General features: G+C 41.2%; 2 protein-coding genes across 2 annotated transcripts; both read left to right on the top strand.

Moving 5' to 3' along the window:
* Positions 1 to 5,937: 5,937 nt before the first annotated feature.
* LOC121387487 (snRNA-activating protein complex subunit 5-like) lies at positions 5,938 to 13,929 on the top strand. Its single transcript, XM_041518625.1, has 4 exons — positions 5,938 to 6,056; positions 9,830 to 9,928; positions 12,505 to 12,568; positions 13,151 to 13,929. Exons 1-4 carry the CDS (start codon positions 5,964 to 5,966, stop codon positions 13,255 to 13,257), a joined length of 363 nt encoding a protein of 120 aa, XP_041374559.1. The 5' UTR covers positions 5,938 to 5,963; the 3' UTR covers positions 13,258 to 13,929.
* A 3,887-nt stretch (positions 13,930 to 17,816) lies between these two features.
* Positions 17,817 to 20,091, top strand: LOC121387640. Its single transcript, XM_041518813.1, has 2 exons — positions 17,817 to 19,150; positions 20,016 to 20,091. Exons 1-2 carry the CDS (start codon positions 17,817 to 17,819, stop codon positions 20,089 to 20,091), a joined length of 1,410 nt encoding a protein of 469 aa, XP_041374747.1.
* Positions 20,092 to 21,063: the final 972 nt, after the last annotated feature.

The raw sequence follows: 21,063 nt of genomic DNA, 5'->3' as shown, positions 1-21,063 counted from the left end.
TTTCCAGTGTGCGCCCTGCACTAGTGGGAGGGGGAGCATAGGCAATAGTTTTACTATTATATAGCGTTTGAACAAAAAACCTGAATTTTCGTCGTTTCTCTCTCTCCCACCCACCCACCCCAAACCCCGCCCCCCAACCCCCACTCCCCCCACTCCTTTTACAATAGGCCTGGATAACGCCATCGTTTTATAATTATACATAATAAATACTATATTTACATAACTAAAACATGACGCGGGAATTTTGTTTAAGAGTACTTCACAACTACCTGTAAATTTAAAAAGCCCTCTACCCTTCTACAGTAGCCTACTTGTTTATAAAACGTCTGCATTAATGTCATTTTACACGATAGACAGCTAACGATTATACAACTCATCTACCGAACTACCTGTAGCCTACAGTATGTATACGACCTACCTGAAAAGGACCACAGATCAAATACATAGTTTAATACGACAGAAGTGTGCAATACCGGCGGGTATCTATTCTCGGCCATCAAAAGTTAAAGCGACAGGGGGCGTCTCAAAACACACAAGCACTCGGACCGCGTACGGACGCGCTTTGATTTGATTGATATGGCGGCATAGAACTGCCATCGAGATAACGACATAATAGTTTAGGGTTACGGTCAGGGTTAGTTTTCACAATATGTTGTGATAACTTTTCAGATTATCTTGGTTTAATTATATCTAGGGTCTATATATTGACAAAATTCCTATAACAATATACCATATTGTCGTAAAATCATTTGTGTATTATGTCGTTATGTCGATATAGTCTGTATAGTATTGGAAAGTATTTTTCACTCGTTTACTGCGTATTTCACTAATAACTAATAGGCCCTATTCATTAATCAACATCAGCCGTGTTAAGAAAGTTATTGCATTCGGTAACATATTTTCATAGGGTTCATAATATCGTGTATGATAATAATGACGTAGAATTAGTTAAAAACACATCCCCTACCCCCATTTTTTCTCAACGGCTATTGGATGTCAAACATTGTGTAATTTTTTCATATAATCTTAGAGTGGAAACCCACTACATTTGTCCATTAGTAGCAAGGGATCTTTTATATGCGCCATCCAACAAACATGATAACACATACCACGACCTTTGATATACCAGTCGTGGTGTACTGACTGGAACAAGAAATAGCTCAATGGGCCCCACCGACAGGGGTTGATACTAGACCGACCGCGCATCAGGCGGACGCTTTTACCACTGGGCTACCCTAATTTGTCCAAGGTGTCTTTTATATACACTTTCCCACAGGATATGACAACCCGGTACTTTTGATACACTAGTCACGGAGCACTGGTTTGGATGGGAAAAACAAATCAGATAGGCTAATGGGTCTGCCGAGAGGTTTTGATCCTAACATCAAAGAACCTCATGTAGGCAAGCCCTCTGAAAACTTAATGCTGCGATGTCAATATAATTAAAATAAAACCATTAAAGGGACAGACCCTGGTGTTTAAACACTAAGGCATATTTTTCACCTAGACCCTCGTTTCAATCCGTAAAAATGGACACTAAATTTGGTTAATTTACAAACCTGTAACAAATTTGGATACAACAGAGTGAAACAAGAGTCTGTGACGTTTAAATACCCGTAAAAATAGACTAAAACGCGACTCCATCACCGTTACTTCTCAGACGTACGTGTGTTTTTAAAAATATGAAAAATGCATTTTGTGGTATTAGAAACACCAGGATGACCAGAAACACTTCGGTTGTACGGAAATGGATAATCTAAACAATAAAATACAAGTAATGTTTGATTTCTGTGATGATAATCGGCTTTAACAGTGTTTAACAATAGGGTCGGTCCCTTTAAGCCTATATATTATTTACTCAAGCCCGTAGGATCGACATGCGTTCAGTGGTAAAGCACGCGTTATATAGCACAAGCACTTTTTATTTTATTTTATTTTAAAAAAAATTTAGGAGGTATATAATAATACAAACAGGTAAGGAAAGGAAGGAAGGAAGGAAGAAAATGTTTTATTTAACGACGCACTCAACACATTTTATTTACGGTTATATGGCGTCAGACATGTGGTTAAGGACCACACGGATATTGAGAGGGGAAACCCGCTGTCGCCACTTCATGGGCTACTCTTTGCGATTAGCAGCAAGGGATCTTTTATATGCACCATCCCATAGACAAGATAGCACATACCACATGCCTTTGATGTACCAGTCGTGGTGAACTGGCTAGAGCGAGAAATAGCGAAATGGGCCCACTGACGGGAATCGATCCCAAACCGACCGCGCATCAAGCGAGTGCTGTACCACTGGGCTACGCCTCGCCCGACAAAACAGTAAATGCTTTTGGTTTCAAACGTACGCGGACCCTAGCCCGAGTACTCTGACGGTAAGAGAGCTAGTGTTAAATAAGAGAGTGTATAACTGTCAAGATATCCTTCTAGCTCTCTTACCGTCAGAGTACTCAGGCTACCCTCCCCCGTCCCCATCTCCTCCCCCCTCTACCTCCGATTCCTACAGGTCTGTTTACGTTTTCTGTCTATTGATCTTATGGCCATACATATCTGGGCAACCCTTATAAAGTAAGTTTTGAGACCTGCCCCGGAACAGTCAAATCAAGATATAAAAAAAAATCAATATATGTACGAGTCGATTGATTTATTGCTCAAGCCATTAAACTAACGAGAATGGGGTCGTTCAACATATTAACAGTTCAACAGTTACGTAACGCTCTAGGGTTGTGTTACAGGACGTTATGGGGGTGGGGATGGGGATGTTTTTCAGTGGTGGTCATATATAACTTCTATAAAATCTTTTAGAAAGTTGAAAAGAGGGAAAGTGCTTATGAATGAAGCGTCGCTGCTAATGGAAAACAAATGTAGCGGATTTCCTTTGAAGACTGATTTCCTGTCAGAATTACCAGGTGTATGAGAACCAATAAACGATGATTAATCAATGTGCTCTAGTGGTGTCGTTAAACAAAATAAACTTTATTCGAAGACTATATGTCCAGTAGACGAGGGGAGGAACGTAGCCCAGTAGTAAAGCACTCGCCTGATGCGCGGTTGGTAAGGGGTCGACCCCGTCGGTGCGCCCATTGGGTTATTTCTCGTTTCAGCCTGTGGTATATCAAAAGCCTTGGTATGTGCTACCCTGTCTGTGGGATGGTGCTTATAAAAGATCCCTTGCTACTAATGGAACAAAATGTAGCGGGTTTTCTCTCTGAGACTATATGTCAAAATGACCAAATGTTTGACATCCAATAGCCGATGATCAATAAACCAATGTGTCGTTAAACAAAACAAACTTTTTCAATAGATGATTAATTAACCAATGTGCTTTAGTTGTGTCGTTGAACAAAACATTCAACCTACAGATGGAGTAGGGAGAATACATCGTCCTCGGGAGAGGCGGGATTTAGCTCAGTCGGTTGACTGCTCGCCTGGGGTGTTGCGTCGCAGGATCGAACCACCTCGGTGGATCCATTCAACTGAATGGGGTTTTTTCTCGTTTCAACCAGTGCACCACAACTGGTCAAAGGCCGTGGTATGTGCTGTCCTGTCTGTGGGAAAGTGCACATAAAAGATCCCTTGCTACTAATGGGAAATTGTAGCGGGTTTCCTCTATGTAAAAATTACCAAATGTTTGACATCCAATAGCCGATGACTAATAAACCGATGTGCTCTAGTGGTGTCGTTAAACAAAACATACAACCTACTGATGGAAGAATGCATCGTCCTGGGGAATTACAAGTCTTCCTGCATTGAAAAATCCTGACAGTGAATAACAGATCCATAGGAACAACATCTGGAGTGGGAGAATGGTGCACAACTTCTAGTGAAGGGGCACAAGCCATATTTTTTTCCTTTTGGGACCAAAAGACCCCGTATATTTTTGTCCTCGAGTGGAGTGGGGCATAACAGCCCTTCACGGCTCCCCGGTTTTCCACGGGTTTTAATAATGGGAGCACTAACGACGCAACCTTGGCGATTAAGAATATAGCCACGGCAAAAAACATATGCCGTGGAAAAATAATCTCCAGGTCATTTTTCACGGCAGTTTTGCGGTTATTGGCTAAGAGAGGAGTTTAATTTGTCTGTATTACAAAATGTAGATATAATTAATTAATTAACAAAAGTGACACGGAAAATTGAATGTTCCACAGAAAAGTAAATGCCGCGGAAATTTAAAAACCGTCGGCATTGCCAATTGCCGTGGTTAATTGCCAGGGTTGCGACGTCGACCTTGTTAAGATGATTTTTAGACTCTTTCTTTTGCAGAGATGAGACTTTGAATATGTTTAATGTCTGTTAGTAAAATTTACAATATGCAGACATCAAAAGCTGCCGCGCCACTTTGGAAGTCTCCGCTCCGATAGTGGATCTAACCAAAACCAATAGTCCAGATGAAATTCTATTGGCACAGCAAAATATCGATAGCTAAATAGCCCATTGGTGCATCTGACCAAAACCATTTGTTCATAATATCTCCTGATGGATCAGCCAAAACATCCAATATAATTGTCATCACGTAACACCTTCTACTCGCACGCAAAGACACACAAACATTCTCTCTCTCTCTCTCTCTCTCTCTCTCTCTCTCTCTCTCTCTCTCTCTCTCTCTCTCTCTCTCTCTCTCTCTCTCTCTCTCTCTCTCTCACACACACACACACCACACCACACCACACACCACCACACACATCACCACCACCACCACCACCATTTATTGTCCTATTATCGGAGTCGTCGAAGGCGAATTGGCAGTAAAATCTAGTGCTTATAAATTATTACAGGCGCAGATCCAGAGGAGGGTGCTGGATGTGTTCACTCCCTCCACCAGAACATCGAAGTAGGGCCTACCATGAAAATTGTCAATATAACGGACGTTGGTGCTCTTTGGAATACCGCATGTGGCTTCTTCTTCTTTTTTTCCCCTTCTTTTTTTGCACCTATCCCTTGAAAAAATCCTCAACCCGTCCCTGTATTGCGTCTGAAAACGATCTCAAATATTCAGTATTGTATCGCATGCTTGGTCTTAATTATCTTTCCGTGTTGTATGAAACACAGGACGTGTCGCCTAATGTAAATATCGTCGACAGTCTGTAACAGAATGCCACCAAAGCTTGCGATGCAGCTTTAGATCAAACTGACACATTAAATGTTAAGCTTTTTTTCTTCTTCACATTATGCCTATAGATTACGGTATGTATCGATTATCGTTTTATTAACTTGGGTAGTCTAACGTTAGGAATAGTTAGGTTTTACAGATTATGCCTCAGGTGAAAAAGGTCAGGGTCCATTTCCTTCTTTAGACGCATTGCGATATCCTGTAACTGGCCTCGGCGGTGTCGTGGTTAAGCCGTCGTACTACAGGCTGGTAGATACAGGGTTCGCAGCCCTGTACCGGCTCCCACCCAGAGCGAGTTTTAACGACTCAATGGGTAGGTGTAAGACCACTATACCCTCTTCTGTCTCATTAACCACTAACAACAAACCAACTGTCCTGGATAGACAGCCCAGATAGCTGAGGTGTGTCCCCAGAAGAGCGTGCTTGATCTTTAATTGGATATGGGTACTAAAATAAGTTAAAGAAAGAAAGATATCCTGTTGGAATCCCCTCTCAACCTTTCACAAATACAAGTACTTAAACAAAAATACCTGTTGAATAGTAAAAAAAATGAAATCTTAAACATATTGATATTTTGTTCTGTAGAACTAGTAAAGTGTCTTTGAGGCCACGAAATAAGAAATTTCCTCCAACTCTTCACCCACACAACAACTCTCTCCACAGAATAAAAAAACCCACAGAGAAATAAATAAAAATAATTATAAAGAAAATCTAGCTACTGGTCAACAACAATATTTTACTATCGTGCACCAGCCTAACTGTTACTGAGACGCTATAAGAAGAGAGGTGGGAAATAAAACGGAAGACGTCAAGAACAGTAACTCTAATTTTAAAACGAAGCAAGATGTCATCTAAGGAATTGCAAGTTTTGAAAGAAGAGGAAAAAACGCTGATAAATTTACACACAAAGCTCAGTGATCAGCTCAACAGACTTAAGGTTTTATATTTGATTCGTAGGCTTTAATGTCATGAAAAACGCAAAGTGTTAATATTATGGGAGCTGGTCAAAGCATGCTCAAAGTCAAACATTGAAACAAAATCATTGAAAATGTTACTAATGATAATGACATAATGTAGCCTATTTAAAGTATTTTATTTTTAGTATTTATTTTTGCCGAACCGTGAACGTACCCACATTTGTATCAAAAAGTACTAAGTACATAGTGTTAAAATAGAATGCAATCTTCATGAAATGACAAATGAGAGACACACACACTCAACACATTTTAATTAGCAGGAAGTGATATTTTAGGGGACCAGACAACTCGGCCCGGGGGACAACTCGGCCCAGACAACTCGGCCCCGTGTCCGAGACAAACTCGGCCCCGTGTGATAGTTGGCCATGTCGTAGTATTGTACTATAGTAATAATAATGCATTATACTGATAGATACCGCTAACTATATGGTCACCATTAAGAATGACAATTGTGCATGTCGTACGTGCATATCGTAGTGTCGGATGGGTTTCTAGAAGTATTGTACTATAGAAATAACGCAAAAAACATCATTTGCCAAATTCTCACATTTATTACATTAAACACACATATATACGTAAAAAACCAACAGAACACATATACATAAATAGTTATAATAATGAAATAAAACACCAATCACCAAAAGAAAATAGAAATAAAACGTCCAGCAAAAGATAAAAGTCAGTGCGCAAGAGGGGCGTAGAGCTTTCCACAGGCCGACAGGAATCTAGAAGTGGACACGTCACCATCTGTGTAGTGTCCCCACAGTTCGAAAATTTTCCCCTGTAGATTCCTGAAGGCCTTCCTCTGTCGCCGTCGCATCTTCCTCTCCGAGACAAACCGGCATAACAAATATAAACATAAGTTTAAAGATCCACATATTCGCATAGTCACGTGTCTCAAAGTCTGCTACAAATTCAAGAAATGTATTTTAAATGTTTAATCCCCTAAAATATAAATACCTGTCTCAAAATCGTTTCGGGACGTTTAGGTTAAGGTGGGACTAATTCTATACTAACAAAAACACATTCTTTTATTTCAGTGAGAATACTTTAATTTAAAAAACAACACTTGTCCAACAAGTTGTCTCTGGACTCCGGGCCGAGTTGTCTCGCAGTGGGCCGGGTTGTCTCAGAACTCTGGGCCGAGTTGTCTCGACGTGGGCCGAATTGTCCTCCGGGCCGAGTTGTCTGGCATTCGATATTTTATATGCAACATTCCACAAACAGGATACCGTAGTACATACCATGGCCATTGTTACAAATGCTGGTCAACTTGCCCCAAAAGTAACTCGCCCCAATGTTTGGACAACTCTCCCCAAATGGTGTTGGTGTTTTTTTTTTTTTATTACCCCAGAAACCATTTGGTAATGTCAGGGTTGGGGGCCCTGAAGTCATTACTTACAGTATGAGTCTATAATACCACTACTTATAGGCCTATATGTCAGGGATCTATCCAGACATTCTCTGGTACCCAAAAAGGTCCCCCTCCCAGAAGAAACAGGCATTGAAAATTCTCAATGTGCCTTCATTGTTTATTTTGTTTTCCCAATTTTATTTACTATGGGAGAAGTATTAGTACAAGACTATAAAAATGGAGGCATTGAAATGTTACATTTTTCAAATTTTATGATTGCATTAAAAGCCTCTTGGATAAGAAGACTTTTTACCACAAATTCAAAATGGAAAACTCTATTCCAGGCAATAACAGGACTAAAGACAGAAATTTTGTTAAATTACGGTGATTATTTCCTTCAGAAAAAACAAAAACTAATTAAAAATCTGTTTTGGAAAAATGTATTACAAAGTTGGTTAAAGATACAACAAAAACAGACTTGGGAAAATAATGATGAAATAATGAGTACAAATATTTGATATAATAGTCATATCATTAAAGATGATAAACCTATATTGTATAAACACTATATTGAAAAAGGCATAATTTTTATACAAGATTTATTGAATGAGCAAGGACAGTTTATGGATTATGAAGTTTGTAAAGCAAGATACAATATAAAATCAATTTTTTTAGAATATGCCACTTTAATAAGAGCAATCAGAACATTTATTGGCAATATTAAAACTGATAACCAAATACTTGTACCTTTGAACAATCAAATTTTCCCTTTCAATCTAAGAATTTTTCTAAAAGATGCAAAGGGATGTAAAACAATATACCAATTATTGAACAGGAATAAAGTAATACGTACATCACAAATAAAATATTGTAAACTGGGTTGTACTTTTTCTCCACAAATATGGGGATATTATTACAGTTTACCATTTTCAGTTTTAAAAGACCCATCTTTAATGTGGTTCCAGTATAAAATCTTACACAGAACAATAGCAACAAATACTTTTTTGCATAAAATAAAATATATAGATTCTGATATTTGTCATTTTTGTTATCTCCAACCAGAAACATTGGAACATTTGTTTTATAATTGTACAAAAGTTGCTGAAGTCTGGAAAGCTGTTGAATATTGGTTACAAGCCAAAGATGAACACATCTCATTGGACAAAAATATAGTTTTGGTTGGACTTATAAATCAAAAATACAGATTTATTAATTGGCTAATTATTAATGTAAAATATTACATTTATAGAATGAAAATTCAGAAGTCTGGACTAAATGTTGAGGCACTTCAAAATATAATAAAAGATAAACTGCAAATTGAAAAATATATATTTTATAAAAAAATGTCAGTTCAGTGAATTTGAAGAAGTTTGGAGACCTTGGCAAATTTTCTTTGAAACTAATGGTTAATGGGGTTTTTTGGGGGTTTTTTCTCTCTCTCCCTCCCTCTCTCTCTCTCTCTCTCTCTCTCTCTCTCTCTCTCTCTCTCTCTCTCTCTCTCCTCTCTCTCTCTCTCTCTCTCTCTCTCTCTCTCTCTCTCTCTCTCTCTCTCTCTCTCTCTCTCTCTCTCTCTCTCTCTCTCTTCTCTCTCTTCTCTCTCTCTCTCTCTCTCTCTCTCTCTCTCTCTCTTTCTTGACTTGAACATTCGCTCTTTTTTTCTTTTTTTTATCTGCCCATATGAAACCTGTAATGTAAAGGTATTGTATATTGGTTATTTTTAATAGAGGTTATTCACGTCACATCATGTTGCTTCCCTTGTTGAGAATAACCTCTATACATGCATATTTACATGCAGGGATTTGTCCAGGATTTTTCACTCTACCCAAATGTTACTGTCCGTAAATAATTGTGACAAAATAAAAAATGGACATCTACAACTTTGGTGTCATTTATTTATAAATATATTACAGTGAAACTATTACGACCACTTATTAAATGGTTTTATATTGGGGAGATCCTAATATTGGATAAATAATAATCTGTTACAATAAACTGTCAAGCCTATTCAGGCAAGGTTTTTGGAGCATATTCAACAACATTTAATGCACATTATTGCATTAAATATTGCATTAAATATTAGTATATTAATTAATAAAATAGCAATGATATGAGTTAACTAAACAGTGTTGGGTGAGTTGACCAACTGTTGGGGCAAGTTGGTTTGGGGGCGAGTTGACCTGCTCTATTTGTTACACCAGGGGATGTTTTCGTCCTTTTAATTGAGAAAGTTATATCCTGGCTATGAATCGATATGACTGGTATTTTTTTTGTGGAGCAAACAATATTGTCGATTTTCACCTTTTTCAGTTTTCAGCATAATTTCTGCACTTGGGAACATCACAGATGTGTAAGTTAAAACATTTCTTTTCTCTATTTCAGGTTGAAGAACTAGCCTTAATAACCATGATACGTCTTGAAACGGGTGGGAATACCAGCACCGAAACGGAAATGTCCACCTCAAATCAAGGAGTTGTCACGGTAAGCTAGGCAGACAGATATTTAGAAATATACACAGTAGAATCTTGTTGAGTCGCACTCGGAAGGGTCGATAAAACTGCAACGCTTGAACCAAAAAAAAGTCACAAGTTACATACAAGTACTCATTGGAGACAGAATGGTTAGGTCATTCGAACTACCTGATGGGTTTCTCGAGCACCGTCGTGGTTTGAGCCAATGGGATTCAACTGTATATGCTGTTAATTTAGAAAGTACTGCAAAACCTGAAAGTGATTACCGAGTGCAGTAATTTCTCTATGCTATAGTATGATTATTTGTTGTCAGGACTAGCTGTGGGTCAGTTGAACATTTTGTCAAGTTATCTATCTAGCAGACGTCAAAAGCTGCAGAAATCCAGTGATTTTCAAACTAAATATCAATCGTTTCATGAAATTATTTCGCCAAATTAAAATAAAATTCACCAATTGTTTTTGAAATTTGCAATTAGCAAACTTGGCAAGTGCCAGAACTGGCACTGTTTGTAACAGGGTTCTCATGGACCCGGAGTCCCGGGTCCCTGACGCAGCTATCATGGATGGGACGCACCATATTGCATGCACGTGCGTCCCTGTGGATGCAGTATATTTTAATTTTTATTTAACTTCAATACGATTTTTTTTTTTAAACATCTAAATTTACTGTAACGTAAATCGGCAACATTCATAAAAATTCTTGGAAATTGGTATTAATTGGTACAATCAGTTGGGCACTGCAGAAAGCCGCCCTCATCAATGTACCCACTTCGTGGAAATGAACTCAACCACGTGACCCAGATTTACAACATTAACCGGTACAACAAAACATGACTAATAAAAAGTAAAACTTGTTGTCGCTACTAATCAAACATTTAATATAAAAAATGCAACATGTCTTAAACAGTATTTCATTTTATTTAATCGCGCTTTCTAGCTTTACGACAAGCAGCTGGCAGTTACTAAATAGTGGACTGGCCATGTGGACATGCAAACAGAGCTTATTCACACCGTGAGGCTGACAACTAAACAAAACTGGTTGAAAATGTTTGGTTTTAAAAATCGTGATGGAAAAAATTTCTTTCGTAAATATTTTCGCCAAACCGAAAATTCTTTCGCATTATATATATATATATTTTTTCGCATTATTAGTTGAATATATATGAGTTACCTGGTATTTGTTTTATATTTTATCATACATTTTAATAATAAAAGAATGTGTTCATGTACTTTTTATTACGACATAAAACCATTTAAATGTCAATGTTTTTTGTGTTGTCAGTTGTTATACAATTCACTTGATATTTTATTGGTTATATCAATTCATCTTCAAATGTGGACTCTCCTACATTCCTAATGAACTCTCAAAATATAAGGTCATGAGTCCATGGACTCTCAGTATTTTTGGATGAATGAGAATCCTGTGTAATAAAAAAAACCAAAAATATCAGTAACATTGCTTTAATTTAGTTGTGGCCATTGTGGACCTCTTGCAATACTTTCATGATGTAATACTTAGTATATTTGTAATATCATAAAGATGTAACTTGACAACAAAGAATATTGTTAAGATTTATTTTTATTATTAGTATGATAATGATGGATCAAAATCAAGGTAAGTTGAAAATCACTCTCCTGAAATGGTGCTAGATTACAGCGTATGTCTCAGTTAAAACTAAATTAATTGTTTTCATTACAAGGCGATCAGTCAAACTTTCTAGACAAGTGTAATTATATTCATATACCTATTTTTGTTTGACACCCGCTGTGTATTTGTGTGCTGGGGTATCTTTAAACAATCATTCTTCTTAGATGTGACAACAGAATTGAAAACTACATATATGTCAGTGAAGAGTTATTTCCCTTTAAGTGCTGGCCATGTGAGCATTGTGCAGCATCATTATGTTGGTATAAAGTGCTTCTACTGACATGTGAGAATGTGACATAGTTACGCCATCGGACATATGGCTGGTAGTTACTGGGTTCGCAGCCTGGTACCGGCTCCCACCCAGAGCAAGTTTTAACAACTCAATGGGTAGGTGTAAGACCATTACACTCTCTTGTCTCTCACTAACAACTAACAACTCACCCACTGTCCTGTACAGATAGCTGAGATGTGTGCCCAGGACAGCGTGCTTAATCCTTAATTGGATATAAGCACAAAAATAAGTTGAATTGTAAGAATTTTTATAGTTTTAACAATAACAGTACATGTAGACTAAACAAAATATTGATTGGTATATCAAATGCCATGGTATGTACTGTCCTGTCTAAGGAAAGTTCATATAATAGATCCCTTGTGGCTAATGGAAAAATGTAGCAAGTTCCCACTAAAAACTCTGTGTCGAGTTACCAAATATTTGACATCCAAAAGCCAATGATTAAAAAAAAATCAATGTGCTCTAGAGGTGTCGTTAAACAAGACAAAGTTTATAGGCTGAATTTACAAAGCTTGTTTATGTCTTACACGCATGTAATTACTTACATTTACAATGATTAAACACGTGCGTTTAAGAACAAGAGGCTTCCTGTGTTTTAGCTGTATATGCTGACCAAATGCTTTGATGCTCTCTTTTTCTTTTTCAGGAGAAGGAAAATAAACAAGAAGAATTACAGTTGTCTGTTGCAGCTGAGCGCATATTTGAATCAGGTATTAGTTTTAATGTCAGATGTTTGTCCCTACCAGTCCAACAAGATGGAACTATAGGTCTCATCTCTGTCCGTGTGTCTGTCCGTCCATCTGTCCCACATATAGTTTTTTGACATTTTGTGCATAGCTTTATCCTGTACTGTTGCAGATCAAATTTGTGACACTTGAACGTAGTTATGGCCGTTGAATTTAGGATATACAAATATTTGTTGTGCCCGGTAGATGACATGTATTGCTTTAGCAGTACTCTGAAAATGCTTGTTCTTTTTGTAATTATCCCAATGCTATGTGTCATCAAGGGAATATGTACATACATAACAATGTCACCACTCTAGTGACTTCATTTCTCATCCGATTTTAATGAAACTTCACGTACTGGAATAGGTTCATTGATATATCTTGAACGACTGAACGTTTTACTTCTGCTTTAAAAATCAAGCTATCACTAATTTATTTACTCAACATTACTGTGAATTTTACACTGAGAGTGATTGCTCCATTACATAATTCCATAACAGCAGTTTATTGCTTGCCATTTATTTTCAAACCATAAACACTAATCATTGTTTTTAATTTACCTAGAGGAAATGGAGGAAGAGGAGGAGGAAGAAGATGAGGAAGATTCAGAGGACGATGGAGCGAAACAGCTGATGTCTTTTCTGGAAGAACTTACATCAAAGAAAACGTGATTACAAACTACAGCACCATGATGATGGAAGAAAATGTAATAATGAAGTGCAGCCTGATAATGAAATGCAACATTATAATGAAGTGCAACATAATGAAGTGCAGTGTCATAATGAAGTGCAGCCTGATAATGAATATGAAGTGCAACATCAATAATGAAGTGCAACATCAATAATGAAGTGCAAAATCATGTGAAGTGCAACATCATGGTACAACATCATGATGTGAAGTGCAAAATCATGGTGCAACATCATGATGTGAAGTGCAAAATCAAGATGTGAAGTGCAACATCATGATGTGAAGTCAAACATACTGTGAAGTATGACATCATGATACTGAAGTAAAACATCATGATTATAAATTGAAACATGACAGTGAAGTTCAACACTATGATAAGGAAGTGCACATAATGATAAGGACGAGCAGCATCATGACAATGAAGTGCATAGTTCACATTATGGATACTTTAATAAAATTAACAGAAACAACATGTTGGTGTCAATCATATTTTCGTTTCATCGTTAAAAGTCATGTCATTCAGAACTACAGAAAGTATTAGTCTATGTGTCAAATCTTGAGTGAAAATTCTAATAGATGAGTTAATAATATATTCACCAGTCAGGCAGACTACTTTTGTTTCTTTTTTTCCAAGGAAAATAAAGTATTTATTTTTAGGTCGGTTATTTTTCTATGTTCAGTAGTACTTTGTGTTTCACCCATTTTGAATTAGTATCCATACGCAGAGGATATTATAATTTATAGCTACTTACACAGCTCTGGGCTCGAAATTAACGAAGGAAGGAAATGTTTCATTTAACGACACACTCAACACATTTTATTTATGGTTATATGGCATCAGACATGTGGTTAAGGGCCACACAGATATTGAGAGATGAAACCTGTTTTTTCGATTAGCAGCAAGGGATTTTTTATATGCACCATCCCCAGGCATCGAAATAAGTTGAGAACAGTCATCAGGCAATGCATTCCGGACTTCGCGTTTCCAATAAAATTTCAGAATGCCTGAGTTTTAGCAGCATCAACTAAATGTGTGCCAAGTAGTTTACAAGAACATTTATTTTAATCGTAGAAGTACCGGAAAACAGTCTGTATAGTTGTAACCTATAGGTTACCAGGCTATATTTTGTGGTAACATGTAAATGGATTACCAGACACAATGCTTATATCGATGCCTGCATCCCATAGACAGGATAGTACATACCACGGCCTTTGTTACACCACTTGTGGAGCACTGGCTAGAACGAGAAAGGGACCGATCCTAGACCAATCGCGCAGCAAGCGAGCATTGTATCACTGAGCTATGTCCCGCCCCCAGAATTAACGATGGCACCAACAGCAATTGCTGTAGTTACTAGTTGTGATATGCGTCTTTTTCGGTGACAATTTTTACCACTGGATAAAAATTATTACTTTCGGCCAAGAGATAATTTTAAATTTTTATATTTGTTGCAAAAGTTGCCAAATTGGCGCATGCAACAAATTCATGAATTTCGAGTCTTGACATCATTATGGTACTTGGCCCAAGTGGCCTGCATAACCAGTTTAATAAGTTATTGCTGATTCATGTCAAATGTACAGAGATGAAAGTGGGTTATGAAACAAACTCCAGAAATTTCAATATTGCTGGTTGGGTCTCCTCGAGTATTCTGGTACGGGCCGAGTCTAGCAAGACTCTTAGTCCATTCACAGGACTCTTAGTCCATTCACAGGACTCTAGTCCGTTCACAAGACTCTAGTCCATTCACAGGACTCTAGTCCATTCACAAGACTCTAGTCCATTCACAGGACTCTAGTCCATTCACAAGACTCTTAGTCTATTCACAAGACTCTAGTCCATTCACAAGATTCTAGTCCATTCTCAGGACTCTAGTCCGTTCACAAGACTCTAGTCCGTTCACAAGACTAGTCTGTTCACAGGACTCTAGTCCATTCACAAGACTTAGTCCATTCACAGGACTCTAGTCTGTTCACAACTCTAGTCCATTCACAGGACTCTAGTCCGTTCACAAAACTAGTCCATTCACAGGACTCTAGTCCGTTCACAGGACTCTAGTCCATTCACAAGACTAGTCCATTCACAGGACTCTAGTCCGTTCACAGGACTCTAGTACCCATGCAGGGCTGGCCCTGGCAACTGCGGATTTTGAAAGCAGTTGGCGAATTTTATTTTAATTTGGCAAAATAATTTCATGTAATAATTGACATTTCTATAGACATTACCTGTCCTCAAACAAGTGCACCTCCCCCCCACGCAAGTGGTCTGGTCCGAACATCCCAACAGCCAATGGGATGGCCTAAATTCTTCTACTGTATACTGCTCTCTAGTTCCGGTCACATGACTGTAACTTCCTTCTTTTTCTCTTCGCGAAAGGGTCTGGACGTCTTTTGTTTGGCTCTGTTTGGAGTCAACTTTTTTTATAAGACCTTTGGTTTTGTATTCGTGTTTGGGTGAAATGTTTTTCACCTTAAATTTCGTTAGCTTCGTTAGCTTTCGTATGTTTCTTTTCGCGTATTCGCTTGACTTTCAAGCGTTTATTACATGAAATGTTGTTATATTGCCGGTTGTCGTGTCGGACGCCATTTGCAAAATGGCGTCTGTATTGACTGGCTTTGTGTTGGGTGGAATGGGTTTTTTTTTCACCTTATTCGTTAGCTTTCGTATGTTTCGCGTATTTCGCTTGACTTGCCAAGTGTTAATTACATGAAATGTTATTATATTGCCGGTTGTTGTGTCGGACGCCATTTGCAAAATGGCGTCTTTGTTGACCGGCTTGGTGTTTGTGTCATGGTTTCTTTTCTTTCTCTTTCACAGATTGAAAACTTATTATCATGTCAGATGTTAATGTTCAGCGACAGGTACGAGCGTGCCTACGCTGTAAGAAGTTCACTGCAGGCGGCGACCCTCATGAATTATGTCCGGGTTGCCGTGTTCCTTGTAGCCTCTCTTCGAGATGCGACCTGTGTTCGGGCCTGTCTACTGTCGAGTTCGCGGCTTACTTGAAGGTGCTGTCGGCGAGAGCCAAGAAAGTGGAATCTTCGCCGTCAATTGTGGACTCCATAGCAGATGTATTACGTTCGATGCTACCTACTATGCTGAAAGAGACTATGGCGTCAATGGCGGCCTTACCACAACCGGCGGGTTTGGGGCCAGGTCCGGTTCAAGTCCCCTCTTCGGGGGGTGCGGCTCCAGGATGCAAGACTTCAGATGACAGGCCTGCAGTTCCTACGCAGCCCTCTGACAAGCCGACTCAATCAGTTAGGCGTTCCACGGCCTCCAAGGATCACCGATCTTCAAAGTCATCTTCGGCGCAGCGGAGCCGGGACCGGAGCCGGGCTCGTAGCCGTTCCCCACGACCTGCACGTCTCCCTACGGGTTCCGTGGATCGGCAGCGCAGACCTTCTATTGACGCTTCAGAGGGTTCTCGACGGGACCGTCCACGGTCCGGTTCACCAGTGAATTCTGTTTCGGCGGATCGATTAGCCTGTGCTCGAGTGCTTCGAGACTTTGGAGATGCAGCGCCTACAGCGGTTTCCGTCATTGATGAGACTGAATCTTCTGACCATATGAATATGAGGGATTGCTTGGCGGCAGTCTATGACATGTTGCCGTCCTTACCACATCCACCAACGCCGTCCAAGAAGGGACCGACACCGATGATAGCGACTGATGTCCCTCCGGAAGATGTGGTGATCCGTTCCTTGGCTGCCGGTACACTCGTATCCGAGGTGGCGACGGATTTAGACCGCACTTTTAAAGACACAGCGTCTTTCGTCGCCTTCCCGACTTGGGGTCACCGTATGTATCCGGTGTTTGACATGACCTTTACAGATGTAGCTCCGTCCTTGGATGAAGATGTTCACCGTCTTGGGAAGTCGTCAACCGTGGATTTGACGGACAAACAAGTACAAGCCATGGATACTGCCCAGAGACGTTGCTTGTTTGTATTATCTTACTTGGACGTTTTCCTTGCGGCGATGGCCACCCAGGCAAAAGATGCACGGTGCTACGCGCTGTTTCAGCAATCGGCGCAGATGCTAGCTTTCCTGACGTCTTCGGTGACTTCGATGTCCTCGTTGTTAATGCAATATCATCGCCAGGCTTATTTAAAGAAATCCACTTTGGATTTCCAGCATAAGAAGGAGCTGTTAGCTCAACCGTGGTCCGCAACGAAGCTGTTTGCAGGCAAAATTTCTGAGGTGGTGAAGGCCAATGATAAGGACCAACAGTCGACAGCAACTGTCAAAGCGTTGCAACTTATTTCGACGTTGGAATCTACAAAGCGGAAGTCTACATTCACACCACAACCACCATCTAAACGCTGGAGAGGTTCCTTTCGAGGTCAACCTTCTCGAAGGTTTCCGGTCAGACGACCATCCGGTCCGCCAGCTCGGACCCAGGGGAAGCCTGGTCGACGTTGACGCCAGCCAACAGATCGTGGACTGCTCAGATTGCTTCAACCTACGCCCGCCCCTGATTTTGAACCAGAACAACGATTCGGTTTTGACACTTCCGGTGTGTACCACACCGGTCGGAAGATCCATGGTCGGAAGTCGACTTCGCCGTTATTGGCGAAACTGGCAGACACTTTGCCAAGATCCGTTTGTCACGTCGATCTTGAAGACAGGGTATCGTCTGCAATTGTCTGCCATCCCTCCATTGACCACTTCACCTCGAGAACCGCGGCATTCCGTTGCGCAAGTCAAGGTTCTACAGGAGTCCGTCAACAAGCTGGTGGAGAAGGGAGCCGTTCGCAGCATTTCGGAAGTACACTTAACACCCGGATTTTACTCGGACATCTTTCTCGTACCAAAGAAAGATTCTCCAGAGCTGCGAATGATTCACAACTTGGCGGTCTTCAACGACCACTATCTGTCTCCTCCTCCGACCTTCAAGATGTTAACGTTGCGAGATATCATAGCCGTGATCAGACCGGGGGATTGGCTTGCCTCGCTAGATCTCAAGGACGCCTACCTGCACGTTCCGATGCATGCCGATTTCCATCACTACCTACGGTTTGTGCTACAGGGTCGGCATTACGAATGGACAGTCCTGCCCTTTGGGATATCCATAGCGCCATGGCTGTTCACCAGAATCACGACTCCGATGTCACGCTTCCTGCATCGCAGAGGTATATCCTTTTACCCATACCTCGACGATTGCCTGATGAGGTGTCACAGCAAGACAGGGCTGACTGCACATGTTGCCTTCATCATGGACTTTCTCAAGCAGCTGGGTTGGATTATCAACATCGAGAAATCTCGACTGGCTCCCACACAGTCTCTACAGTTCATAGGCGCTTGGCTTCGACCCGACCTGGGCCTCGTTCGAGTTCCTTTAGACCGTTGGGAGAAGATCCAGACCATGATTGTCATAGCCCTCACCGCTCCAATGACCTTCCGCGGTTGGCAGAGTCTCCTGGGTCTCCTCACTTCTGCCCAGGATTTGACACTCAGAGGTCGTCTCCAGTTGCGGCGCTTGCAGATGTTTCTCAACCCGTTTGTTCGTTTCAACAATCCGGACTTGATCATCTCACTTCCAGACGATCTACGCTCCAGCCTGCAGTGGTGGCAGCTCCGATCGAACGTCTTAGAAGGTGTCTCTATGCGGGCCTTCATAGCCACTCATCACCTATTCGTCGACGCGTCACTGGAAGGTTGGGGAGCCCATCTAAGCAACCAGACTACTTCAGGGCTGTGGTCTCCCGGCGAACTCGGACTCCACATCAACCTGTTAGAGTTGTTGGCAGTCTACTACGCTATCCTTCATTGGCGACAGATGTTGACGGAAGCCTCTCTCATGGTGGCCACAGACAGTACGACCGCGGCGGCTTACATCAATCGTCAGGGCGGAACTCACTCCAGCAGTCTGCTGCAGTTGACTTATCGTCTCTACAAGCTGGTCGACGAAATTCCATTGCAACTTCGGGCTCGTCATATTCCAGGGGTTTGCAATGTACTAGCCGACACATTGTCCCGGCCGTCGTCTCCACAGCCGACGGAGTGGATGCTCCATCCGGAAGCGTTTCGATGGGTGTGCGACAGACTTTGGACACCAAACATCGATCTTTTCGCCACACGATTCAACCATCAGCTGAGGGTTTACGTGTCTCCGGTGCCGGATCCCGAAGCTCTGGATCTCGACGCATTGGCCATCAGCTGGGAACAGATGGACGCGTACGCTTTTCCTCCACCAATCCTCCTTCCAAGGGTGCTTCAGAGGTTTCAGCTGTACCATTGTCGCCTGTTGCTCATTGCTCCGATGTGGCCATCCAGGATGTGGTATCCAGATCTAATACGTCTTGCCGATCCACATCCTTTACCGCTGCCAGACTGGGATCATCTGTTGCTGCATCCCACGTCAAGACTGTACCATCCACGTCCGCAGTTGTTCCAACTGCACGCGTGGACTTTATCTCCAAGAGTTTGAGGAAGAAAGGTTTTTCTTCACAGTCTACGGCGGCCATTTTGAAAGCGCACAGATCATCTACTACTGCGGCTTACAACGTCAGATGGCTTTGCTTTCACCGATGGTGTGTTAGAAAAAAACTCAAACCTCAGACGATACAGATACCTCGTCTTGCTGATTTTTTGCTGTATCTGCGGACCACTTTACGATTGAAGGGGTCTACCATCGCTGGGTACGTTTCGGTCATCGCTACTGTTCGTGATGTAACTACTGGAACGAAGTTATCGGGTATTCCTGAGATCCATAAAATGATCAAAGGTTTTCGCCTTGAAGATCAAGTACACCGGTTTCGGCCACCAAGATGGGACCTGAATTTGGTGTTACGAGCATTATCGACCGCACCTTATGAGCCGATCGAGTCCTCTTCCCTGCAAGATTTGACACGGAAGACGGTGTTTTTACTCGGTTTCGCCACGGCTGCTCGTGTCTCAGAACTTCATGCTCTTGATGTCGATTTGGTACGTTTTCACCGAGATCGGCGTGCAGTCAACTTGGGGTTACTCATGAACTTTATTGCAAAGAATCAGTTACCAGACCAAGCGCCTCGCTCGTATGTTGTGCAGGCCCTCTCCTCTATCGTTGGTCCGGCGGACGTTGAGGACTTGGCGTTGTGCCCTGTTAGAGCCCTGCACCAGTACATCGAGAGGACCAGATCTTTTCGACAACATCGTAAAAGACTTTTCCTTTCCTGTAACCAGAGTCGGTTGAGGGATATTACCAAGAACACGGTGGCCACCTGGATCCGGTCTTCTATCCTGACCGCTTATCAGAAGGAGGGTTTACCTGCTCCGTCTGCTTCCAATCCGCATGAACTCCGTGCCTTGGCTGCCACGATGTCCCTGCATTGCAACACATCCATTCAGCACATCATCACTGGCTGTTTCTGGGCGACGGACTCCATCTTCGCCAACTATTATCTGAGGGATGTCTCCACAGAAGACGTTGAGGGGTTCCATCATCTGGGTCCGGTTGTTGCTGCACAGACTCTGTTGAATACAAGCCATCCTTGTCGCCGTTGATGTCTGTCTGATTCTGGGCTGCATACCGAGATGTCCACCGAATCGACAGGTGAGGATTGCTTAGACTTTTGTTCTTTTGCACAGTTCACGCACTGGTGCCGGAACTTTTGTCTCGATAACCTTAACTCTTCACTGCATGTGGTTATTGGTTGTCGTTATTGAACTAACAGATCTTTGGTGTACTAGACAGAAAACATTCGGGGGTCTTGTTTTGTTCAATGTTCTGACGGATGCACCTCATTAGGTTGTCGCTTGTTATTGAAAAACTATAACACTTCAATACGTGAGGGTTACCTAACACC

The sequence above is a fragment of the Gigantopelta aegis genome, chromosome 13 (genome assembly GCF_016097555.1).
Source record: "Gigantopelta aegis isolate Gae_Host chromosome 13, Gae_host_genome, whole genome shotgun sequence".
NCBI classification, from domain to species: domain Eukaryota; kingdom Metazoa; phylum Mollusca; class Gastropoda; order Neomphalida; family Peltospiridae; genus Gigantopelta; species Gigantopelta aegis.
The sequence above is the reverse complement of the archived record's forward strand: the minus strand, read 5'-3'. Positions and strand labels throughout refer to the sequence as shown.

Bases quoted from the DNA above. Each gene is read 5' to 3' on its own strand.
- LOC121387487 (XM_041518625.1), top strand. From the start codon at position 5,964: ATGTCATCTAAGGAATTGCAAGTTTTGAAAGAAGAGGAAAAAACGCTG. The intron at 6,057-9,829 runs GTTTTATATTTG...TCTCTATTTCAG, and splicing joins ATCAGCTCAACAGACTTAAG to GTTGAAGAACTAGCCTTAAT. The intron at 12,569-13,150 runs GTATTAGTTTTA...TAATTTACCTAG, and splicing joins TGAGCGCATATTTGAATCAG to AGGAAATGGAGGAAGAGGAG.
- LOC121387640 (XM_041518813.1), top strand. From the start codon at position 17,817: ATGGTCGGAAGTCGACTTCGCCGTTATTGGCGAAACTGGCAGACACTT. The intron at 19,151-20,015 runs GTTGACTTATCG...TTCGCCTTGAAG, and splicing joins CACTCCAGCAGTCTGCTGCA to ATCAAGTACACCGGTTTCGG.